The 26,695-nt window shown below is 39.8% G+C and overlaps 1 protein-coding gene across 1 annotated transcript in view; it reads left to right on the top strand.

Annotated features, from left to right (window-relative positions):
• The window catches only part of ctnna1 (catenin (cadherin-associated protein), alpha 1), a 107,765-nt gene extending 81,283 nt beyond the window's left edge, over positions 1 to 26,482 (top strand). Inside the window, exons 16-18 of the mRNA XM_038284582.1 lie at positions 4,496 to 4,601; positions 23,446 to 23,580; positions 24,936 to 26,482. Coding sequence (XP_038140510.1) covers positions 4,496 to 4,601; positions 23,446 to 23,580; positions 24,936 to 25,226 — 532 coding nt within the window. The 3' untranslated portion in view covers positions 25,227 to 26,482. The remainder of the gene's footprint in view (positions 1 to 4,495; positions 4,602 to 23,445; positions 23,581 to 24,935) is intronic.
• The last annotated feature ends 213 nt before the right edge of the window (positions 26,483 to 26,695 follow it).

The following is a 26,695-nucleotide window of genomic DNA, read 5'->3' on the forward strand; positions in this document are numbered from 1 at the left end:
AACTTGTGGTTTTTACCAAAAACCTAAAACCTCTTTATATTCAGCTGCTACAAATGGTTGTGAAAAATCCTTGAAAGCGTAGCAGAGAGCTTTCACTGGGGGAGGACTAACTTGCTGAAAAATGATAAAACGTTTTTTCCTACTCATCCAAGAAAATAAAGCCGAGCTTCTCAATAGGTTGGAAAGAATAGAAGAGAGAGGCTTAACTACCGGATCATCTGACCTCGAATCGCACAGGTGTCAAAGTTGAGGAGTTGAAGAAGCGTTGGGTGCGAGCACAGCATTGTATTTAGATGGAGTTACATTTAAAAACTTTTTATCCTATATACTCTACAGTGGCTGCATTTTTAATGAAACAGTCATGTTTAAATCGTCCTCATGCATTTCTATTTTTTAACTCCTAAGCTCCCTGGTTAGATACTGCATAATTAATCAAAAGGCAATAAGGTAAAAACAGAGTAACTCTATGGATAATAAGGATGCTGCCATAGCAACACTGACAGGAGTGCACTTTAGTTAGGATCTGATTCAAGCACCAATATTCTCTGGCTTCAGATTTTAAATGTTTAAACTCTAATACCAAAGATAAATCAATGTTCTACTGCTACTCTTGTTTAGAAACCTCAAAACATTCCCCTTTTGTTCAGAGCTCATCTATTAGTGCCGTCTCCAGGGTGAAATTTTTAATCTGGTGCTTAGATTTAATTCTAGCTTATTTTCATTACAGCTTTAACCCTGTAATGCCAAAATATATCATATTTGATACATACGGTTTCTGAAATGTTTTTCATCTGACACTTTTGCATAATTTAATGGTAAAAACTTTGCTCAAAATCCTATTGTACACAATCAGATATACCTGATAACAGAGGGCAGAAGACTACACAAACAATAATCTTGACTTATCACATAGTAATAAATAACTAATATCAAAAATGTATTTCTGTTTTTTTCTTTTTACATATTTTGTTAAAAGGGCAAATAAGGACTCCCGCTTCCACTGTTCTTTCTAGTTGTGGCCAGTAACGTTAGCATAGCATCTTAAGGCTAATCATTGGTCTCCTCAATATTAGAATTCTGATTTCCTATCCAGCAGTCATCTCTGTCATCAATACAATAAAGGGGGCTACATGTTGGTGCAGTTTGTAGCGCTGTTGCCTTGCAGCAAGAAGGTTCTGGTCTTGACTCCTGCTCCCTGAGCATGTGTGGGTTCTCTCCGGGTACTCCAACTTCGTCCCACAGTCCAAAAACATTACTGTTAGGTTAAATGGCTTCTCTAAAGGCTTGAAGGTTTGTACATTGTTGTGTGTCTCTGTGTTGTTCTGCAACAGACTGGCGACCTGTCCAGGGTTAACCCCACCTCTCGCCCGTAGACTGGTGGTGTTCTGCCAGATGAGCATACCCGATCAGACCAGCATACCATAATCAATACCTGTTGATCCTTTTAGTTTTGTATGAAAAATAGACTTTAAACTAACTCAACGGGCGTGTATCCATTTTGTCATCTACAAAAAAACAATTACTTTTGGTGTTTTTTTGAAGTGTATGGCAATCTCAACCTAAAAAAAAAATGTTTTTTTCACAAGACTAAACTGATACACGCCCGTTGAGGTATTTTAAAGTCTATTTTTTGTACAAAACTAAAGGGATGAATGCAAATCTGACGTCTTGACTACGGGTATGCTGATCTGACAGAACACCGGAGATGGGTCGCAGCCCCACCGCAACCCCAACCAGGACTAAACTGAAGAAAAGGGATAGAAGCTTATAAAGGGAGGGAAAAAGCTATACAGTATCTGCAAACTGTTGAAGTTAGGTCCCCCTGAAGGCAGCTGCGCCTCGGAACTTCCCCACCGGTTCTTTACCTGGGAGCAAGTTATTTATAAAAAAGGACTATAAAACAGGAGTAAAAAAGTAACGCCGTTTATTCCAGGCTAGGTCGTTACAGGACAGAGAAATGGCTTCGAGTCGGCACAGCTCTGGGCTCAAAAAACATCAGCGAGCGTCCGGCAAAGATTAGAAATTGATATGTCTGGGTTTAACTGTTAACCAAAGTTCCTTCAAGCCGAACTTTCCTTAACATAAACAGTGAATCTAACATTAGCTTAGCTCAGACGAAGCTGCAAATTTAATCTCAATCCTTTTGGAGCATATTGCTACTGCGCCAGAACACATTTAATACTGTGTGAAGCTTATTTTTTTAAATGCTAAAATCACTTAACCAATTTTCAATTCAGTTTATTTCTATTGCTCCAATTAACAACACGTGTCATCTCAAGTCACTTTCCAGTTCACCAGATCATCCAGTCAGATTGATTCAAAGTTTTCTATCTAAGGAAAACCAGTTGATTGCATCGACTCAGTGTCCCTCACACTAAGCATGCTTGTAGCAACAGTGGAGAATGTAAAATTTTTTAAGAAAACGTTGATTAGCCAGAGGGGGTGAGACTTCCTGAAAAGTAGCTAATAACGGGCAGTTTACTTTCCCTGATTGGTTCCACCCTAAAAAGTTATGAGCACAGAAATGGATCCACAGGAGCAAATCAAAAGGAACATAAAAAGCAAGAGAGCAGAGAAGGAGCATGAACTGATGGTTGGGACATATTGGGAGCCTAAGACTATTAAATCTGCAGGTATTAAACGTTCAAAATGCTTGTGGAGGGTAGTTTACTTGGTTATGTTTTTAATAAAACTGGCCGTATAAGTATTTATTACACATCTGCACTTTTGGCAGAATTCTGGCTTTATTTTAAACAAACCTTTTATTACTTTATTGCCGGTAAGCTGCTCCTATAAATAAAACTTGCAGTTCAAGGTTTAACATCCATTGTTTCAACCTACACTCTGTTTGTGTGTCCAAGGGAGCACACAGATATTTGGCAGCCAACAAATTTATCCGAACATTATGCCTTCACTCTGGTATTCTGCTATAGCGGTGGGAAGGTCAGCAGCCAGTGAATTCAGCCCACATCCGAATTATTGTCCTTTGAACCTTGAGATGGTGTAAAGCTCCGCCAAGGTTAATGCTGTATTAGGTAATCGACCTCTTCTGGCAAATCTGGAGTGTGTGAGGAATTGATGTCATCTTCAGCATTGCTTGTGGCTGTAGAGCAGCTCTCATGGTTTGGCTACACGCAGTATATCTGGCAGCCACATGTCACAGAAGTCACTGTAGTGCTCTGTTTACACGCATCTGTTGGAGCCAAGGACCCGCAGCCTGGAAACGCCTTCCTGTTCGTCCTCATGAATTCATTCTTCATATCAAACCTGTAAAAGTTTCTGTCCTCTTTTATTTTTGTGACCTGTTTTTTTTTGCTGGTGTTGTAGAAATGGTTCAAAACCACTGGCTGTATATAGATATAAAAAAGGGGGACATTACTGGTCTGATATAAATCAGTTGGGACTTTTCCTTATGATGTTTTTTAGAACAAACCTAACCATTTTTTTTTTATTTTGCTTGCATGCCTTTTTTCTCCCCACTCCCCAAAGCATCACAATGCTTTCAGCTCTGTCTCTAGGGGTTGGCTCGTCCCATGAGGACCTCCAGCATGTGCTCTGACGCATGGCCTTTTCCTCTAGGACCCTGGCTTGTTTAACATCAGAGCAGCAGAGGGGGAACAAGAGAAGGAATGTCTGGAGATGGGAGGGAAGGAAAGAGGAAAGGAGAGAACCGAACACGAAATTCCATCTGTTCTGGGTTGGATGGCTGTTTTTTTTTTTTTTTAGCCTGGAGAGAGCAGCTTTGAATCCAATTTGTCTCTCTTGCCTACTGTGTCCCAGAAGTCCCTTGAGGGGTGCTGAAAAAACGCAAATAGCTGACAAGCTTTTACGCTGGGTCAGGTCAGAGCTGGACTGACCTGGTGTTGGACAGTTTGTGTCTCAATAGGGTCAAAATGGATATTCTGTGTTGCAAAAAGTTTAGTGCAGCTTTAAGTTTTTTTATTATTCATTTCTCTGCTGTTAATTTGATTCTTCTTTCTCGTTCTTTAAAACATAAATTTGCATGTTTTCAGTCGACATTTTTTCAGATTTTTTTTGTTGAATATCTAAACAAATAAATAATAATAATTTGAACTTTATTCATCTCACAATGAAGAAATTTGTTTCTGCATTTAACCCATCCCCTTGGGGAGCAGTGGGCTGCCATTGTGCGGTGCCCGGGGAGCAGTCTGGGGCTAGGCGTCTTGCTCAGAGACCCAGAGTGCAGACTGTGGGGATCCAACCGGGTACTTGCAACCTTCTCAGAGCACAAGTGCACTGCTCTAACTCCTAGGCCAGCACTCCCTCATGTTCTAATCCTTTTGTGAGTTTTCTTTATTTCTCTGAACTTTACTTGCACCATTCTCAGGGTTTATGAGATGATGCTGCTTCAGATGGAAAACAGTCCTCTTAAAGAAACAGGGAATCCATTAAAGAGATTTTACTGCCGCATTATACCGACTCCAAGAGAGAAAAAATATGTTTTTGACTGATGTTTTGCTTCTTTTATTTTCAGGGGAAAGGGGCCACTGAAAAATACTTCTGATGTCATCAGCGCTGCCAAGAAAATTGCCGAAGCGGGATCCAGAATGGACAAACTGGGCCGCACCATCGCTGACCTTGTAAGTTACAATGAACGTGTATCACCAATGGCTCATCTTGGTGTCAGCAACGCCTGAGAGCTCTTGGAATCAGATTAATATCTTTAGTTATGCCTGTATCCATGTATTGGGCTCAGTCATGTATTAATTCTGTTCTTTTCTGTCACTCATTTAAACATGCATGTTTTGAAATAATGTGGAATTTAAAGCTTTCCTCCTTTTTTTTTTTTTTTGGTACAAAAAGGCTTTTAAAGCTTTCGGTGGTAAGGTAGCACTTGTCTGCTAGAAATTATTTCAAAAATCAATACGCAATAGGGCAGCGCCATTAATCGAATTTCTATTTTCTTTCAATTTAAGTCAGACAAATTGGGACAGACATCATGAACTGTCTTTTTTAGTTTTTAGAGAAATATATAGAATTCAAGCATAGTTTAATCTCCCATGAAACTAAGAGAGGAAAACCAAACATTGGTTTACTTATTATAGGATTATTAAGAAAGATGAAACCAATTATCTTACTTAGTAATTGATTTAAATGAGTAGATTTTAATTGGTTTAACTTATAGGTGTTATTTAAGATCAGTGTCAGTTCAAATGCCTTAGTTTATTGAATGCCAAATCTTGGCTTTGTTGTTCTTAAATTTAAACCCAAATTAAGAAATATGACTGAAAATGTTTTTTAATGGTTTGTTGACAAAAAAAAAAAAAAAAAAAAAAAAAACTATTAGAAATATGAAGACCGCTTCACAGAATATATGGACCTGCTGTATTTCTATTGGAAAAATGTTGCTTTCCTGTGACATTTTTGTTAAACTGAGGTGTGACAAAGATTGAAATATGTAAAGGCTGAGTGGTGAGGAGAGTCGTTTTTGAATTGTTTTAAATCAATGATTACTTCAAAGTATTTCTTGAGAATTAAGATAATTATTCTGAATATAAAGTACAGGTTTAGGTATAAAACCCTGCCTTCAATCTAAAATCCCAGTCGGTAATTCAACACAAGGCTTTACTTAGGTTTGGGGATTCTGCCTTCATGTTGGCACGCCTACAGTATTGTTGCACTTTATTGCTCTTTACTGAGAGGCTGTACATAATTTTTCTTTTAACTTACAGAAAGACTTGTTGCGTCTGCATTAGGCCTTCACGTCAGTGTGAAAGCATAGAAAACTTTGCTGGTGAAGTTTGCCACAAAGCACACAGAACTCCTCTGTTGGAAGGATATGTTTGCTTCTGTGGTCGACACGTACCAGCTGTGGGTTTTTCTAAAACCACTTTTGTTCAAGAACGCGCTTCCTCTGAAAGGACACAGTCTTCAGATGTCACAGATTTCTGCTCCGAAAAACAACAGTTGGCTTTTTCTGTCTCCCTTAATCTGGTTCGCTGACGACAGATGACATGCTGGCAAAAACCAACACCATAAAGGCGGCTTAATGTGGAATAGGTCCCGTCATAGTAAAACGGTTGTTTGTTTTACAATTTTACATCCGAGGACAAGATGAAAATCACCTGTTTTTTTTTTTCTTCTTATATCATTAAAGATATTCTTTTCTAGATGTAGAAAAATACAATGTTTGTTTTAGCCTAGATTAAGAAACTTTGTGGAAGAGACAAGACATCAGGTGATTCAGGAGGATTTAAGAGGTTAAAGTGAAAAGCTGGTGTTCTAATCAGATATTGTTGATTAACTGATCATCAGCAGGTGTAGCTGCAGCAATAAAAGCAGGAGGCCTGGCTGTGTTCTGCTCTAGCGCATTCTGCTGTGTGTTAATACAAAGGCAGGGGGAAATGTCCATTAATCTAGGAAGGCTTCTAAATCCATTTCCAAATGTCTTCAAGTCAGTCATCCTGCAGTGAGATTATTCACAGCTGGGAAACATTTAAGACGGTTGTCAATCTTTCGTGGAGTGGACGTCCCAGCAAATTCACCTCAAGGTCAGACTCTACTGGGTTTACATGAACTATAAAAACGTCATATCATGCTGTAGAGGCATGACTTGTTAAAGTTCATAACAGTGAAAACAGGACAGGGTTCCCGCAGGTCCTTAAAAAGTCTTAAAATGCATTGAATTCTTCAAAATAAAATTAAGGCCTTAATTGGTATTAAAATGTCTTAAATAAGTCTTTCATAGGTCTTAATTTAAAAAAAAGATAAATAGGATTATTTTTATTACAATTTATTTTTGTAATCTAAATAAAACGTTAAAATTGCCTTTTTTTTTTTTTTTTTTTTTTTTTGTATAAAAAAAAAATAACGGCTCGCCATTATTGGTTCCGTCACGATAGCGGAACCAATAAAAGCGTTGTTGCGGCCGAGACATTTGGTAGATGCGCCAATAACTTTTTATCTGGAAAATATGAGCAAGTGTAAATGTAACCAGAATTGACTCCAGCCAAGAGTTTTCTCCATGGCTAAAACCAGGGAACATACATGAGGCTCAGTGGATTTTGTGCAAGAAGTCATTCAAGCTCAGAACGATGGTAATTAAGGCAGTGGAGTCGCAAATGCGAAGCACGAAACACAAAGCGTCAAAATCAAGTTTCCGAGAAACAGCCGGTATTTCTCTGTTTTGTTCCACCCTTGTCTCTGCAACGCCTCCACTTATCACCAAATCAAACATACAAAGAAAACGATATAAAAGAAAAATAACTGCAAAAAGACTTAAGAATGGTTATGTTGTGACTTTAAATCAGATTTTTGTTCCCTGCTAAAACAAAGTTTGTGAATTCAGTTAAATAATTGTTAAAATATATCTCTTGTTTGTGTGTTTTTAGCTTTCTTCCTGTATGGGAAGCTTTTCAAAATTTGAAACAGTAGTGCAGTGGTTTATGTTAAAATAAACCTTTGGGTTAAGTTGTCGCAAGCAGGTTTTTCTTGTGTTTCTTTTGAATTTGGTCTTAAATTTTTATTTCAAGTGGCATTAAAAAGTCTTGAATTTAACTTGCCTTATGCAGTAGGAACCCTGCAGGAGAACGTTGAAAAATATTTGTTGATACAAAAAAAATATGGAAGTAGAACCGATATTTGGAGTTACATCTGGATGAATTAGCATTTGGAGATATGAGATTAAGGTAAACATGGAAACCAAGACCGTTTCTTAATTCACAAGAAAGCGAGTACAGACTTGTGTCCTCGCCAAGTATGTTTTTGAGAAGACGGAATACTGTAGTGTGGACATTGGGAGAATGGGAGCACACAGCATAAATATGGGTCAATTGAACAGAAGCGTACTCGTGACGTCACCATACGCTCGGCTCATCTAGAGCTGCTTTTCACCTCCTGTTATTAATAGTCTAGATTATAAAAAATTCTGACTTTTTTCATTTATTGCAGAAATAATAAGATAAAAACAAATCAAATGAACATTTTGCCAATTAAAACAAAAAGCTCTGCATCAGAGCCAGCAGTCCTTCACACACGGCTATGCAGAGAGAGGGCTGCTGCGGACAGGCTGCAGTTACCCTTGGAGGTCCGCTGGTTGCCGTGGTCCTCTCAACTTCAGAATTTTTTTTTAAATTACGCATTAAATCGGTAAATGGGCCATATAGTGACGCTTAAAAGTATAATGTTCTCGCCTCAAATGATATTAAAATGTACTTTTATTGAGCAACAGAAAAGAGAACTTTTAATTTGATACTCTGAGCTCTGTGAGCGCTAACCTGGAAGCTAATGCTGCTACTGCTGCAGCAGTGCATTCTTGGACCGCTGTCAATCTCAAGAACAGACAAGTCTGCTCTGATGCATGCTGGGTAATTAGGGAGGGGCGAGAACAACATCTGGGGACTTTGTCTGTTCTCGGTTTGCTGTTCTTGTGAATTGGAACAGTACTAGGGCTGAGGATGATGACGTTTCACAAGTACACGATCACATGAGAACGCAAAAGTACACATATTGAGAAACGGATCAAATTTAACACAAACCTCCTCCCAGCCTTTAAGCATGATGGTGGATCGGTGGTGATTTGGGCTCGCTTTGCAGCCGCACACATTGGGCACCTTCCTGTCAACCATGAACCCCTTTATAAACAAAGGTGTCCTAAAAATATGACCTTTTTCTGATTGACAGCTGGAATGTTACATAAACTAGGTCTTGAAGGGACCTGAACGCTGGCAACAATTCTAGAGTATAACGACTGAAAATAAGGAAAATCCATTCAAAGTCACCAAACTGAGTAAATTACTTGAAAGATGCACATAATTTCCTCTAAACTACGATAAATCTAAACATTGTTGTTAAAAAACAGTGACTCAGGATTCTCCCCAATGATGTGAAAGACATGCTGCCTCCAATTTACCACTGCTAAAAGTGCTTTTATAATCTTTCGAATTTAATGGAATATTTGATGGGTACGTTCTTGTTAGAGCTGGACAATTAATTGCATTTGTATTTTAATTACAATTTTCAAATCACTGAGGAACTAATTTTGGTCAAATTTAGCAAAAGTCAAACACTGATTTTCTCACTCCAGGTATGAACTTATAAATCTCTGAAGAGAAACATTGCCATGGTTGTGCTCGGTGCAAATGAAAATCAGGGTAAGTCTCAATACCGGTTGAAAGGAATCCCAACTGGATATCGGTAAAATAGTTCAGCTCTTGTGTTTTTGACACTTTAAGTAATAAAGTTAAAACCCGACTGGGCTGATCAATTTGAATGTCAGGTTTAACTACAACACATAGATTTGGTTTGATTTTGGAAGTGGAGAAACCTCCAAAAAGCAGCGGTGCTCATTACCGCTACACCTGCTCTCTGAAAGGTTAAGATTCAGTAATGACTTTCTGGGTGTCTAGTTAGTGCTCAACTATTGGATTTGCGGATACCTTCACTAACTGGAAACATCTGCTCTTAGGCTCCAGCAGATTTCTCTCCCTCATTGTCAGACATAATGAGCTGCTGGCCCCCTGGAACCCAGCACATCCGATATTTTATTTAAGGCGCCCTCAGACATTTAATATTGGAGAAGGCTGTCTATCACAAAGTAACTGTCTTACCTGTGCTGACCTAATTACATTTGAATCATATGAAAAGGGAATAAGCTGCCCTGGAAAGTCCCTTTTATATGCCTCGCTGCAGCTTTTGAAGATGCATATTCGCTTTAATGAAAACAGTGTTATCCCCCAAAGAAAACAGATGGGCAGCTGTGCAGGTGTGTATATATGTTGTTCTGTGCATGTCTGCATGCAATGCTTCTGTTGACTGGCATTGGGTCTCTGCAGGCACATATGCATAGATGTGTCGGATCCAGAGGAGTATTTTATCCTTTTATCCTCTTCTATTTGTAGAAACTTGTTTCCATCTTTTTATGTATATCTTCCATCGATGTGCGCATGTAGAGACATCCTTTTAAAAGATTTTTGAGTTTAAAGCACTCAAAGTATAAATAAATGAAAAGCTTTTGCTGTTGAAACAGATGTCGTAGCCAAGAGTAAGGACCCCTTCAGCCTCTGAACCCATCCAGCTGTCCCTCTTAGCCTTCTCTATCTTGGCATGGACCAAAACATTAACAGACCAGGCGACTTTTGGCCCCAGCGTTTCCAACGAGGGCGCCTGGAGATCGTTGTGGGGTGGAGGGAAAGAGAATGCTTCAGTTTGTAGAGGTAGAAAGAAGGGGGCAGTGCGTTTTTGTGGAGAGAGGTATAAACCTCTCGAGAGATGAATCCATTAAGAGTGCTTCGCCTTTTAATTAGCAGCATAATTGCCAGGTGGCAGATAATTTTTTTCTTTTTCATGCCGACGGTTTATATTTGGGGCCATACCTCTAACAAAGCCGGAGATGCCAAAGGACCACTTGCAGCTCCGCACGGCACATGGGGAGGGTGGACATATTCTAGCAGCGGTAGTTAAGTGAATCAACGCTTGGATGCTCACATACTGACAGAGTCAGAGAAGCAAAGGCAATGCTGGGTCTGCTCATTAACCTAGGCATATTAATCACTTGCGTTCTGTGCCTCTGGCCTGCAGGGCCTGTGAGGGTTTGCTCCTCATATAAAACACATTGGCAGATGGTCCCAGACTGATGGAAGCGCAGCTCACCCCACCTTTCCCTCTTTGTTTTTTCAGAACTCTGCCTGGTTGTGTCATGGTCCGAGAATATTGTGTTCACCATAAAAGCTGTGCAGGTGTACATGGTGCTGTTTGGGGCTTTTTGCAAGACTGTTAAATATGTGTAATGGAGCCTTATTAAAATTTAAAGAAATGAGTGTAGTGTAGAGGTGAGCTGCAGGATTTAGGTCATTGCTGTACAAAGGTCTGCACTGCAGTTTATTAAGAATTTATGACGCTCTCTGCAGGGAACCTTATGAGGATTTCATCTGAATTGGCCGGTAAACAAATGATGCTATGTAATTGAGATTTACAATATAAAAGTGTGATCCACTCTTTAGCCTATAAATTATGTCAGGTCGCCTTTTTCCCATATAAACACTTAAATACACACAGAAAAGGGGCTGGCGTATTCAATCAGTGCGCTCTCACTGTTTTTGTGTGGGCTGTGGGAGTTCTGTTCTCATGATGTATACTGACAACACAGGGTGTACTTTTCCAATTTGCATTCAATCAGTGGGGATTTATGGTGATCCATAGGCTCTGTTGCTGGTCACAGTCTAATCCCAGGTCTTGCCCCAGACTCTCTGAAACGGACAGCTTGTAAATTACCTCCTGCAGCAAAGAAGGAAAATCACCAAGATAGTCCACAAATTCTCAGCTCAGCAGATCAGGGGTCAATCGTGGCCTAACTGCAATTTATCCTAATCTAGTGAAGCTCTTATTTTCTCTGCTTGTTTATTTTTCAATTCTGGAATGTTAAGAGCTTTGCTTTTGTTATCGTTCAGACATTTATGGGGTGGAGAGTCTGATGCATCCTTCTTGGTTTTGAATAATTACAGAGCAAAATGTCCCGTCCCTCCCCTTTGGATAAAGATTTTATACCTCAGAGTACTAATTATTTTGTTTTGGCTTCACTAAGCCTCATTTTTTAGTCACACCAGTTTCTTTTTCTGGCTCACTGTCAAAATGTTATGGAAATGGTTTGATCCAAAATTGAAGCATTTTGTGGATGGATTTGGTGAGGATTGCTACACATTGCCTCACGGTGGAAAGAACGACTTATATATATGTATATATACGCTCTATATTTCAATTTTCAATTCAGTTTATTTATATAGCGCCAAATTCACAACACATGTCATCTCAAGGCACTTTACAGTTCAACCAGATCATACAGTCAAATCGATACAAAGTTTTCTATCTAAGGAACACCAGTTGATTGCATCGACTCATTGACTCAAATACAATCCCTCACACTAAGCATGCTTGTAGCGACAGTGGAGAGGAAAAACTCCCTTTTAACAGGAAGAAATCTCCAGCAGAACCAGGCTCAGTGTGAGCGGCCATCTGCCAAGGCCGACTGGGGTTCAGGGAGACAGAAGCAGAGATACAAAAAGCAGCTGTAAAAGGCGGCCCCATCCAGGAAACACACAGCCAGGCAGACGAGCTCCAAGGCAGCTCCCATGCCAGAGGACGAAGAGAGCACATCCACTCAGTCACGGTCAGAGAAACAGGACCACACTGGAAAACAGGCTAATCTCCAACATCTATATACACGCAGATCTAAGTTTGAGTAACAATAAATCATTTCATACAAAGATACAATTTAAAGGAAAAGTCCAGTCAGCAAGGAATAATCAATGGATCATTTATACCTAAATCTAAAAAGTTTGCGATAATTTAATGAATTTAGCGTTAATCAAGAATTTTTTTTATTGCGATCACTGAGTCTGGGAGCGGCCATTTTTCCCAAATATAGTAACCCCTCCCTCCTGCCATCTTCCGGCAGTGACGTCATGGTGCAGTAAGCCTAGCGCCATTCTCCCCGCTTTACAAGCAGAATCAATGGGAACTATTAGACACATCTGCAATCACCATTAAAATTCACCAGAGCTATAGTTAAAATGACAATGCCCACGTGCATGGCAGTTGGATGCTGGAATATATCAGGTAAAACTGAATAAAAAAGGAGTTATTTGACCTTTCCGATTCCTGATCCTCCAGGGACGCGTTCGTCGTTGGATCGCCAACTTGAAGAGGGAGGATTTGCCATCGAACTTCTGGCCAGAGAAAAAACACGTAATATGTAGCCAACATTTGGAAGAAGAATGTTTTCAAGATGACTTGGATAATAGCGCGTTGTGACAAACACCAGATACAGCACTGGGACTTGATCAACAGCCGATACCGCACCGTGACGTCACAAACCAGTAGGTGGCAGTAGTGTTCTTTGACAAACATGGATGTCTCCAGTAAAGCACATTAAAATGAAAATTACTCTTAATTACAAAGACTTTTATGCAACTGTATGTAATAATTTTATATTTAAAGTACTTTCAGAAGTTTGAATTCTGAATATGAGTGGACTTTTCCTTTGAAAAGGGATTATTTTAATCAAACACAATCATTATAAAACACATATCATATTTTTTCATTTTGTCGTTCGTTGTCCATATCAAACAAAGATGAGTATTTAGTTTCTCTAAAGAATTAATATTAGATTCAAATAATGCAGAGAAAATCCTCGCATGACTGAAAGTATGTCTGTGTACCGTACAGTAGCCCATAGGCACTGAAAACTAGGACTCCTTTACATGAAATGGTGCTTTAAAGCAGCGTGGCAGAGGTTCTCAGTCTGTGGCTCTGCTGGAAGCCCAGGTTGTTTAACTGGCAGCCTTCGGCTCCTCTAAATTGTTTGCTCTGGTGTCTCATCTTCCTCTCGACAAAGCTCCATTGATTCCTTTTGGGGGTTTTTTTGTTTTTGTCTGAGGAGTGTTTTTTTTTTTTTGGGGGGGGGGGGTAGCGGGGTTAACCACAGTGATACCATGGCCATTACTTTGTGCTGTTGGGCCAGGTACCGGTAATTGCTGCTGGAAGATGAAATTTGCATCTGTTGCTTAATAGTTCAATTTTTAGTCCTAATTCAATTTATTAAAATCACTTTTTTTGTTTGTTTGTTTTTTGTTGTTTTTTTTGTAGATACACCTGGGAATCAAACAAGTTACTAGATTTTAATCACATTTTCAGTATTATCATATTTCTGTTCTCTTAACTCAGTCTTCTACATTTTACCAACAGACTGTTTATACCGGCTCTATTTTTACAGCTTTTATATTCCAGTCCAGTAAGCATTTCTCATGAAACTGTGTATTTATCTTGAAGTGTCTTCAGGCCACTGCTCGGGATTGATCATCTCCTGTCACTGCTTCGCCATATCTTGAATCATAGTTCTTACCTAGAGAAATAAAACGGTCTCTTCAGCGCATTGCTTCTTTTATCTCCTCAAACTTTGTCTCTGATCTCAAACTGTTATTTCCAGTGGGGAAAAAGGACATCGTTTGTCTGTGACCCCTCTACAGTTTTTGTAGACTGTGGGACTTTTTAGCACCAGATGTCAGGTGCATGTCTAATAGCTGCTTCTCCTGAAGAGTTGCTTATGTAATGTCTATTGGATCATTCTAAACCATTGAGGGTTTTTAATTTACATTTTCTCTGGTGAAATGGAAGAAATGTCTTAGACACTGGTGAGGAAATTCATGGATTGAAAAGAAAGCTTGATTATAACTCAAACATCTGTTGAGTTATTAAAAAAAACATATACATCTGCAGTTAAAATGGGGTTTAGACAGATTTAGGCCATGTCGGGTCCTTTTCTTCTCCTCTTTTAATGTACCTTTCATCCCTCAGCACAATGCGTTACTTAACCATCCTGCAGTGTCATAGTTGAGCCTACTTTTGATTGATGGGATGAGAACAGTCTTTACCAGTCCTTTACGTGGGATACACCCCCCATGCTTATGAATTTGGAAATGTCCTTGTTTTCGACACACAATCATCTTTGTTTAATTCTCCCTAAACTAACTAATCTGATTTCTTGGAGCAGAGACGCATGCCAAACATGTAGGACAGCAGAGCCCCGAGGACAGGAGTTGCCCTCCTCTAGACTTGAAGCTTAAACGTGTTTCATTGTTTGCCTGCATGTTTCTCCTTTTAGAACCATCCAATACTTAACTTCAAAGCACAGACAAAGTGTTGTACCAACCGCAGAAGCCAAATCGTGTCCTCAGAGGCATTTCACAATGCTTTCCACTGTATCCTCTGTGAGCCATCATGCTAAGACTGCGTTCTGTCAATCAGATCCTGCAGCAGCTCTTAGAGATCCACAAGGACTCTTAACTGCCGACTCATTTGCATATTTGCGCTTGTGTCATTATATGCTCTAGAAATACTAATTACGATGCAGTTTTATAGTTTTGCATCTACTTGATGTGAATACATTTCTAAGTGAAAGACATTAAATGTCTCTTCTTTTGAACATGAAGCTATGAAGTAGGTGCCATACCTTTGTCTCGCCATGTGGAAGCTCTTAATATTCTTAGTGGTATAAGAACATATTTTTGCAAAAAGATTTTATTATTCAGGGCAAACCTTGACTTAAGCTTTGACTTGACTTATTGCCAGAAACCTTGAAGTGCAACTTGTTCTAATTCATATTTGGGATGAACAGGAATGACGCATCAGCATTTTTTAATGCTGGATTTGCTGCAGGGGCTGCAATTATTTCTTTTACACTTCAAAAGAATAACAAACCAGCAGGGATGTAATATAATAAGTCATTCGTCAGATGAGGGTAATGTTGTTTCTATGCGCTGCTTAACTCAGTAAAACTTTTAGACACTCTTCTAAGATTGTGAAATATAATGCAGCATCAAGTCTGTGAAAGCTGAATGAATGAGGGATTCAGAGATAAACAGTCTTTAAATATAAGCGTTTCAGATCGGTGTTAAAAAAATAAAACATTACAGAACACTTTCTTTCTGTCTTATTATGAATTAAACATTAAATACTTTGTTAGCTATTTTTAGTTTTAAAAAAATCCCTGAGATACACTCCTTATAAAAATTCTTAAAATGGTTAAAAACTTGCATGAATTCACATTTTTCACTTTTGGATCTTAAAATGTTCTAAGTAGAGCTTCAAAATGAATAAATAAAAAGAAAAGGGAACAGTAGACCAGAAGCTGTGAGCAGGCGATTCATTGACTCAAGCTGGTCATCAGCTGATCAAAAGTTTAAGACCACAACCCAAAAGAAAATGAACGTGTCAACCACTGCCTCAGTAATGAGTTATTCCACCATGATTAATTCCTTCATACATTCATTCTGGCACGCTTCATGCAAGTGTTTCCTAAGGCTACTGAGAACGCTGCTCCAAGTGGGGCAGATGGCTTCATGAAGGGCATCCACTGTCTACAGCTGGTGTCTCTTTGTAAACCTCCTATTCCATCTATTTCCAAATGTTCAGTTAGGTTAACATCCAGAGAACACACACGCTGAGTGAAATGAGTGATGATATTCTCCAGTTTGGGTCAGACAGGTTATAGCATTGTCCTGTTAAAAAAAAATCAGTCATTACCCCACAGACGAGAGGCCTCGGTCATGAGCGTTTCCCCCTGCAACATCTCCACATAGACATCTTCAGGTTGCAACTCGTTGTCATGCCTGTAACATTGGGAGTCATCAGGACCATCAAGGTCAAAAAGAAATCCTCCCCGGAGGATAAAAATTTCTTCCACCTTTGAATTTCCCATGCTTGGTCCTCCTTTGCAAAGTTCAAACGGGCGAGTTTGAGTCGTTGAAGGAGCTGTGGCCTTTGAAGAGGTTTTATTTTGAAGCCCTTTCTTCACAGACGCTGTCTGATTGTTATTGGGCTGCGTTAGCATTAAAGGAAAAGTCCGGTCACCAAGGAATAACCAGTGGGGCATTATTTATACCTAAAACTAATACGTTTGCAGTGATTTGGCGTCAATCACTAAAAAAAATAAAAACAATTTCCATCACAATCACCCAGTCCGGGAACGGCAATCTATGGCCAAATATAGAAACACCTCACTGCTGCCATCTTCCAGCAGTGACGTCACGGTGCGGTAAGCCTAGCGCCATTCTCCCCGCTTTACAAGCTAAATCAATGGGAACTACTAGACACATCTGCAATCAACAACAATTATTGAAGATTTCCAGAGGACTTCACCATTGAAATTCACCAGAGCTATAGTGAAACTGACAATGCCCACGTCCAACCTCAGCAGCTATGGTGTGTTGTGAGAAGCCTTGTTCATTCAGCTCAGCTCTGCTGACGCGTTCAAAGCCTGAGAGCTTTTCTTATCTTTAATATCGGTTCCATTGGGATTTATTGACTGGAAGGACATGGAATGGCGACTGGGGAATGGGGTGGGCCTAGTGGTGGTAGGGCATTGCGCTTGGAATCCAGAGGTTCTGAGTTTCAGTCCCACTGACTGCCACTCTGGGTCCCTGAGCGAAGACTAACCCACGCTGCTCCCCAGGCGCTACACAATGGCACCCCACTGCTCCCCCAGGGGATGGGTTAAATGCAGAGACTGAATTTCGTTGTTCTGTACTTGTAAAAGTTTAATGACAATAAAAAAGCTGGGGGGGAGGAATGCAATTTTTTCCCCCTGTGGTTTTAAACTCTTGATCAGCTCATGAACGACATTGAAAACTATTTTTAAAGCAGAGAACGGAATTACTAAAATTTTTATTTATAACATGAATGTAAACATTCGGGTACCTGGTTCTCCGTACAGTGATGTACATGTTCCTGTTGGGCTTAGAAAGTGTTAAGCAAATATGTGAAAACACTTTGAGGGTTCAGCGCCCATGGCGCTCCCTGCCACGTTGCTGGCAGTGACACATTAGGATGCGGCCCTGCCACTAAATATTGGAAACTGGCATTTCCTTTGGGTGATGCGTTCGCAAAGGTCAGTGCTGGTTGGCGGCAGCTCAGGCGCTCTGTGTAATGGAATCCAGTGGAACTGCGTGGCATTTCCATTGACGAGACCTGACTGTCCTGTTCATCATTTATTTCAGAGAACGTCGCTTTATGCACAGCACACCTCCTGTCTCTCTGGACCTTTGGATTAATTAAACATTTTAAGGTTGCGCATTTTATTTTAACTGTGTTGAAAGTTAAGCTTCAATTTAAGTAAATCCCTTTTAAGTAGGAAGTCATTGATGTATAACAGATAATTCACCGAATTTAAACATCGTTCTGCTAAATTCTGACCTGATTTCACCTTTTATTTTTTTAGAAGCAGTGAGAGGACAACAACTACACAGAAATCATTGACATTTCAGCCTGCACTGCTGGCTCCTTTTTCTTTTTTTTTTTTTTAAGGTGGTGACTCACCTTTTCTATTAGTTTGCCTTGAAAAGAATAATGTGCTGGAGTCTGTCCTCCACCTCTTTCTGCTTTCCCATCTTTTTCAACAACAGGCCACATAAACACACTCCATGTAAGGCCTAAAGGACTTTTTATTTGAGACTCGGGCAAAAGAATAGAGTGTTAAAGTTAATGTCATTGTTTAGCGCTTTGCAAAAGATGCAGAAATCTTACTTGTAATCTGAACCAGTTTACCTCTAGGTCACTGCTGATGTACGCCATAGGCGTAGCAGATTTCTGCAAATATGTTATTCTCTTTGAAGGAGTCTAGATACTAGAAGAAAAGTGACCACCACCCTAATAAGAAGCGTACGTTCCATCTGCTTCACAAAAACAATTTCCTCCTGCCCTCTCAGTCCAGCTTAAGTATTCACGTGACAGTGGGAGCAACGTTCCAGAGTTTCCTGAGTGCCGAGGGAAGCCAGCAGCTGAACCGAGCATGAGCACAAGTGATGCTTTCAGAGCGCCCTGCTCTCTGCCGTCTGAATACTTCCCCAAGCCTTCATTAGCATGGCTGCTGCATTCAGCCTCATCGCAGGTCTTTGCATTTGCATGTTCGCCTCTGCTCACGTACACTTTCCGTGCACTCGCCGTCTCACTCCGACTTAAATGCCCCTCCCAACTTTAGTTGAATCCTCTTGTTCTTTTTTCCCCCAGTCGGATTTCTCCCTTATTTACTCCTCCTCACTGTTTCCCCTCTGGCTGACTTCTTCCTTTTTTTTTGCTGATTTTTCTCTAGTTCTTTCTTGCTGTTTGCAGCCTTCTGTTTTCTCCAGTCCAGCGGCCACGTTTTGGCTCTTTCCTGTGAGACAATCATCCCCTCCAGCTCCATTTCCCCTCATCTCCTTTTGCATACTTTCCTGTAATAAGAAGGCTCTGTCTCACTTTTTAGCATGCCCAGGTATTAATCACCACATGCTGATGGTGATCATTTTACACGTCCAGTGATCAATAATTTAACTCTTTCATGTTCTCTATGCTCTGATCTCTCGTTCGGTGAACGCGTGCTGTTCTGAGTACGTTGTAATTTTAATTATGGCTGCCTGGTTTTATATCTGGCAGTAAGTGGAGGACTCAACTCTCCCGCCAGCGGTACCGACATGCTCAGCAGGATTAGATGCGTCACAAGTGGAAGTTTGTTTGAAGTGTCCGAAAAACATGATTCCTTTTCCTCCCTTTAAATGTAAAAAAAAAAAAATCAATAAATAAATATGTTGCTCTGTTTATAAGCCTGCAGGTGATTCTCACAATAAGAGGAACGTAAGAAAAAAATACCAGAGTTTGATGGTTTTTGCATAAAGATTTGGAACAAATGTCCTGATTGCTCTTAACTGAAAGGGAGCAAATATTCATGCTGTTGTAAAAAAGTTCAGCGTATTAGACAGTCGAGATGTTATCCACCAGGCTTGGTTTGGATACATGCCCTTAAGTAAACTGGAGATTAAATAACGGCACATTTTATGTATTCAAGTGCTGATTGAGCAAATGTATTTTTCCTGCCTTTATGCGCTTAATAAAAGACAGATATTTTTTATTTTTTTTGTCAGCACTGCATTCTCCATGTACCTCTGTGCCAGAGGTCACGGATTAATGGACCGCGGTCCAGATCCGGATCCACCTGCTGGCTAATCCGGACCCAACCTGATTTAAAACATTCATAAATTACCCAATGTTGTCTGACAACAGTGTCTAATTTCACTTGCACCGCTTCTCCTATTAATACGGTAAAGCCCTCCGGAGCGTCCGGCTCCAGGCTGCACGTGATCCAAATGAGCCGATGAGCTGTCAGTCTGGGTTGCTGCTGCTGCTACTTTTAGACACAGCAGGCAAACCTGTGGCAAGCCGGGCGATGGGAAAGAAGGAGAAGACGATGAGAAAAAGAGAGCAGAGAAAGTGTGGACTGCTGGAAGAACTGCAGTGAACTGGTGAAAGAAAAGTGAAATGGCGTGCCTAAAGATGACCCTGCACATTTAGAGGATGTTTGGCTCAACCTGCTAACCTGACTCCGCCAGATGGATTTGCTCTGCATATCCATCTGGAAACCTTCCGTTGAAGTAATTTTGGGAAGGGGGAAAATACTGGTTTGCTGATTGGCCTATGTTGGTGATAGACGGGCCAAATAAACCAATCAGATCAACGAAGCATATGACGTACTAACAGAGCGACGACGAAAACACAACCACAAGCCAGGCACAAGATAATTGATGGATCAAACTCTTGCCGAAACCAGTCGGGAGAAGAGCAAAAACATCTTTTCCTCTGAGAAAAGCCTCCAGAGCAGTGTTTTGCTCTTCTTTCAGTGAAGAAATACTCTGTAATTCCGATAAAACTTGCTCGATAGCCACGCTAACGCTAGTTTCATCGGCTGAAGCCGCCATGTTCTTTAGACTGAACTGTGGCGCTTCTCGTTGCGTCACACCTCAACCCGCCTCAAAGCCAACGCTGATTGGACGTTCGTTTGGTGAACGGCTCCAAATTTTCTTCAACGGAGAGTCTCCAGACTGATTAGCGAGTGAAACCTTGAAAGCTCGCGAGATCAGGATGGTCTCACGAGGCTATCAACCTGCTGCTGTGAAGCAGGATTTTCCACCATGAACAGAATCAAACATAAATCTGAATCCAGGCTCAAAATGAGCACCTTGATATGTGCTTGAGAATGGCTTAGTCTCCGTTCAAACCCAGGTTTAAAGCCTTGCAGTGCAACCTAAAGCCCACTGCCAACATTAGACAGAAAAAGAAACAAACAGAAAACAGTCAGTTCAGGTTTTTCATAAAATATGTGAATCAGGAAATTGATTATATACCAAACGGAACAATTCTTGTTTTTTCTAGATTTTAAAATGGAAAAATTCATTGTATAACATGGGTGAATAAAACATAATTCTATTTCAGTGTTAAATACTATTTAAAGTAACAGTTTATAATTAAAAATGTCTCCAGACCTTTACTGGTTGTTGATTTTCTTTATACTGACCCGGCTGATTTTTAATTGATTACCCCTGGTCTATACCGTTAAGCGCTCCATGCATGCTTCTAACCATCATGTTCTTGTTTAGTTGTGAAAAGGTAAAAAAGAAAAGGATATATGTAGTTAAAAGAAGAGCTGCTTTGCCTTTATCCTCTCCAAGCATTTGGATCCTTCTGAAGGAGCTTTGCTCCTAAAAATACTGCCGTTTGAGTCTAAATGTTTCTTTTGGCCTGCTCTCTCACGTTGTCAGCCATGATCTTTTGAGCAATATGTAGTGTGTTTAGTCGTTGATTCGAAGAGCTGGCAGGCTGTGATCTGTACCAAAGTCAGTTTGTTGATCATTACTGATAAACCATTTGTGACTCAGGTCATTCTGATCTGATTTAAAGCGTCAGGGCCCCCATCAAAGTGTTTACATCCTTCACTTGATGAGCAGCTAAGAAGAGTACTGTGGCCTAATTACTGTGCTGGCAGGGGGCTTGTTTAGCTAACCAGGAAAGGGATTGGAAACGGCGGAGCCCAAGTCTAATTACGATGAGATAAAATGATTCAAAGAGATTGCCAGTGCTAAATGAGATGCATTTATGAGGTTCTTCACATGCTGCCACTTTAAAGTAGATTTTATGATAATGTGTTTCTTGAAGTTGATGGGGAGGGTTCTGACTGTAATTTAGTGACAGCGCTCTATCTAGGTGTCATTTGACAATCTGTCTTCTCTGAAAACTCAAATTAGAGGCTTTTTAAACTTTGGTACTTAGGAGGAGTCAAAATTTAGTCAGAAATTTCCATTTTAGTCACAAGTTCCTTTTTCCCGCTCATGATCCTCCTGTTGATCACCAGACAAAACATTTTTAAAATCATAGTCAGGCACAGCTTGGTCCTCTGTGGTGGCCCACTGTTACTCAAAGGTTTCATTTGGATCTGGGATCTCATCAACCAGGAGCTGCAATTTGCCATAACTGGAGCTATAATCTCACAATTAATTGTTTATTTAGCTCCAAACAATCAAATAAAAATTGACCTTACAAGTTACTTTGCCAAACCCTGTTTCCCCTTAACCTAAATTTGCTCCGCATATCCATCTGGAAACCTTCCGTAGAAGTAATTTTGGGAAGGGGCGAAAATACTGGTTAGCTGATTGGCCTATGTTGGTGATAGACGGGCCAAATAAACCAATCAGATCCACAAAGCATATGACGTACTAACAGAGCCACGACGAAGAGGAGCCAATTGATGGATCAAACTCTTGCCGAAACCAGTCAGGAGAAGAGCAAAAACATCTTTTCCTCTGAGAAAAGCCTCCAGAGCAGTGTTTTGCTCTTCTTTCAGTAAAGAAATACTCTGTAATTCCGATAAAACTTGCTCGATAGCCATGCTAACGCTAGTTTCATCGGCTGAAGCCGCCATGTTCTTTAGACTGAACTGTCGCGCTTCTCGTTGCGTCACACCTCAACCCGCCTCAAAGCCAACGCTGATTGGACGTTCGTTTGGTGAACGGCTCCAAATTTTCTTTAACGGAGAGTCTCCAGACTGATTAGCGAGTGAAACCTTGAAAGCTCGCGAGATCAGGATGATTCCTCAGAGCCGCATCAGCAGAGAGAGGCACATTAGCATTAGCCTGTTTTGGTTAACCATCCAAATGCCTTTAATAAAGTCTTGGTAAATGTTTATTGGAGACTTTGTGGCTGCATGTACAATGTCAGATATTTATTTACCAACAAAACCAGAAAAGCTATGCGTGTTAGAACGTTAAGTCAACTTTCAAAACCTTTTTAATTTGTGATGGAGCAGAAACTCCTGTAGAGGCAAACTTGATTACAGTCATAGAAACAACACAAAGAAACCACACAGATGTAGAAGATCTAATGTTTATAACAGGATGGACTGCCTTTAGGTTGAATATTAAACTGGCATTCAGCACATTGCAAAACTACAGAAGGTCCTTTTTATATTCATTTTTTTTTTCTTTTCAGTAGAGATTATTTATTTTCACCCAAACTCTTAACATTGCAAGTTAAGTGAAAAAACATAATTGAGAAAAGTAGAGGAAATAATTTGGTTTCTTGTCAATAAGGCCCCTTTTCCACATATTTAAGCATCAACTTAAAAAAATCCAAGTTTATGGGAAATCAGGATTATTTCTTTCTCCAATACTTATTTCATACCATAAAAAAAAAAATTGCATTTCGTCCCTCAGCCATTTGGCTTTAAAGTTCACCCATTGCTTTTCCTGTCTACTGTAACGGAGACCGTTATGATCCCCCCCCCCCCACCAGCAGCTGATTGACAGCTCTTTTTGCCCAGTCGTTTAATTTGCATTGCGTGTTAAGTGATCACAATGCGACCTTGTGAAGACAAAGACAGCAGGTTGTGGGCGTTTGTTTGTCATTGTGACTCTGAGCTTGTTCATAGCGGGGGTGTCTACCTGTCACACTGCTACTATCTTATCCTGATAAAGAGAAATGAATGAAGAAACACAAATATATAGATTATTGTCTCTGTGATAAAAGCAGCTGAAACCATCTTTACCAGCAGAACATGCATGAATTCACTGATGTGTAAACATGCTTTTAAACACTTCTAACCGTATGTATTTTTTTTTGTCTGTCCCATAGTGTCCCGACTCTTCCTGCAAGCAGGATCTGCTGGCCTACCTGCAGCGCATTGCCTTGTACTGCCACCAGCTCAACATCTGCAGCAAAGTCAAGGCTGAGGTTCAGAACCTGGGAGGAGAGCTGGTTGTCTCTGGGGTAAGCACAACTTTTTATCTAAAACAAACCTCTATTTAGTTGTTTGCTAAAGAAAAACTTGAAATAGGTTAACAACTTTTAATGAATACAGATGACAGTTGCATAGTTTGAAAAGTGATGAAATGTTGCAGCTTTTTCCATAAGAGAACCGTCAGTATTTTTCTAAGGCTTCATGGTTGAACCCTTATTTTTTTTCCTTCCACTCCTACTGGAATATAAATAATTGAATGCAATGTTTACTGAAGTTTAATTTGTTGCCCAAATCCATGAGAAAAGCTGAACTTGATGACACTGGCTGCTGGGTGTCAGAGCTGATTTACTCTCAGCTGTAATACGCAGTTTTGAATGAATCAGGAAATGGAATAAATGTCTCCAACGTGTCTGTTCGTGTTCAGCAAATGTTTGCTAACCTTTCCACCTTGTAACTCAGCAGCATCTGAAGCCAGCGCTCGCACGCCTTGAAGCGATAATTAACCACTTACTCCCCAGTTTAAAAGGATTACATAGCTGTACCCGAGTGAGTAGGAAATTAGGATTTTTGCCCTTTTTCCTGAACGAACAGGGACAAGACTATTTTTCCGGCTTTTTAAGCGTCGCTTGTGTCTCTGGAGCTGCTAAGCGAGCAGATTAAATTAGTTTGACCTTTTTAAATATTCTGAAACTCGCCAGATAAGGATCCTCCACTGCATGTGTGAGGTTAAGTTTTTGGCCCAAAACCAGAAGACTTGAAAGATGCTTTTTATGAAGTGAACTTTGGTCAATTATTGATGCATTTTTCTAAGGAAATGTAAGAAATCCAACCTAGAAAAAAAAAATTCAGATTTTCTTTCAATTCATTAGAATAACATAATGTTATTTTATTAATTTAATATTTTAATTTTTTTCTCAAATGTTTCCCCTTTTTAAATTAAATGATATTCTTTTCGTATTGTATTTTTACAAATCATAACCCTCCCTCTGAATGCACAAATTTACCAATAAAAATGTGTTTTTGCAGACCGATAGCAACGAGTGTTTGTTTGGAAAGTCCGCCCGTGATTCGTAAATGCATTCTGAAAATCATCCAATTCATAAACCTCAGTCTGAAAGAGACATTTGGAAGAAAATAAGAATTTCAAAAATAAAATCTGCTTAAATCTTTTTATTTGAGAAAATTATTTGACACTTTTAAAAAAAAAAATGAAAAAAATCAAAACATGAAATAAGAAATAAGCAAATGTCCATTTCCAAAATGACGTCTTTTTTTTTGCAACAACAGCAGATAAAACTTCCCTCTATATATTTTATTTCACATGAATTCAAACGGTGCAAAAACAATTCCTTGATGCCGAATTCTCTCCTCTCTCTGTGTTCAGTTGGACAGCGCCATGTCCCTCATCCAGGCAGCTAAGAACCTGATGAACGCCGTGGTGTCCACTGTCAAAGCCTCCTACGTCGCCTCCACCAAGTACCAAAAGAACAAAAACATGGAGGCCCTCAACATGCCAGCGGTCTCCTGGAGAATGAAAGCTCCCGAGAAGAAGCCGCTGGTGAAGAGAGAGAAGCAGGATGACGGGCAGACCAACCGAGTCAAGAGATCCTCTCACAAGAAGCACGTCAACCCTGTGCAGGCTCTGAGCGAGTTCAAAGCCATGGATAGCATCTAGAACCCCCCTCCCCTCCCCAGGAGGACAAGCGTTTGTAACCCAACAGTTTAGATAGATGGAGCCTTTTATTGAGTCAACTTGAACAGCTGTCATTTGGTTGTTCAGCTTCTCCGTCGACCCGTTTTATTCCTCCACTGCCTATTATTCAGATGTGCTTTAATCTGCTGCATTAACTGTGTCTTTGGTAGAAAGTGCAGTTAGAGATGAAACAAACTGGACAGGATATTGTTTTTTTGTTTTGTTTTTTTCATGTAACTGAGAAGAAAGTGGATACAGGGAGTAATTCAAGGTGTTTATGACCATGTTTTCTGTTTTTCAAACCCATTTTTAAGTAAAAGTATTCTGTTTTTGACAGACTGCAAATATCAACTATGCAAAATGTGCTTTTTATTTTAAGTAGTAACTGTTAATCTGGAGTTATTAGTAAGATATTTCTTTCATAATTCACTATCTTTAGTCAAACTAACCCTTTGAATATGAGAATATTGTTCTGAAGCCACTTTAAGACTTTAAACTCATCAGTTGTCTCACTGCATTAACATTTGAGCGGTTTAATTTTGTCTCTAAATCTGTCGTTCCTCCCGTTTTAACCATGACTGCTACATGTAGCTGAAACCTCTCATCCAGTCACTCTAGTACCTTTTCTTAAAGATTTCCAAATTCCTTTCAGTCATGAGGAGCCCAGAGGACGACAGAAAGGGCCGATTGTGCGTCAGTACTTTGTGAAACTTTCGTTTACTTCAGTAAGACCAAACCTCTCCACATTCTGAATGCGTTCAATATAAGGGGATCAATTTTTTCAGTGTAGGGCTTGCCTTTAAACTTTGTATTTCTTGTCCTTGAACACTAAGATTTTATAGCAGAATCTTTATGAAACAAACTTTTTTTTTTCTCAAAAGATAGAGCTTTAAAAAAAAAAAAAAAAACGCTTTTTTTTTTTTTTATTTGTGATCTATGTTTTTGTTGTATTTTTTATTTTTTTTCAAACTGAAGCTGTGGGATGGAGCTGTAAGGTTTGCAGGGTCATGCAGGTCTCTGCTTTAAAGCAATACGCTGGTCCACAGCAAACGCTTTGAGATCCTGCTGCTGGTCTCCTTCAGACGAGCCTTTGCTTTGCTGATAACACCTGAACTCCAGCAGGAGTGATGCGAGGTTATTGGACGGGTTTTCTTTCAAAAGGAAATGTCAGTGGATTGTTTCCCCAGCTTTTGCTCTGTTCGGTTCAAACCCCGAATGAAATAAAACTTTGCTGTGGATTTTTTATTTTGAGAACTAAATAAAAAATTAATAGTTGAATTTATGAATAGTTTGAATTAATAGTTAATGCTTATATTATTGTGCCTGACATAAATGTATATCGTAAATAAACAAACTCAATCCATTTCTCTGCTTTGCGTTCTTCTCTACTGCAGTCTCATCTCCTCCTCTCCCCTTAAGCCTCTGTATCATGCAGCACCTTGCTATTTTCT

This window comes from Cyprinodon tularosa, unplaced genomic scaffold (assembly GCF_016077235.1).
Source record: "Cyprinodon tularosa strain WSP-4 unplaced genomic scaffold, ASM1607723v1 ctg20, whole genome shotgun sequence".
Taxonomy (NCBI): domain Eukaryota; kingdom Metazoa; phylum Chordata; class Actinopteri; order Cyprinodontiformes; family Cyprinodontidae; genus Cyprinodon; species Cyprinodon tularosa.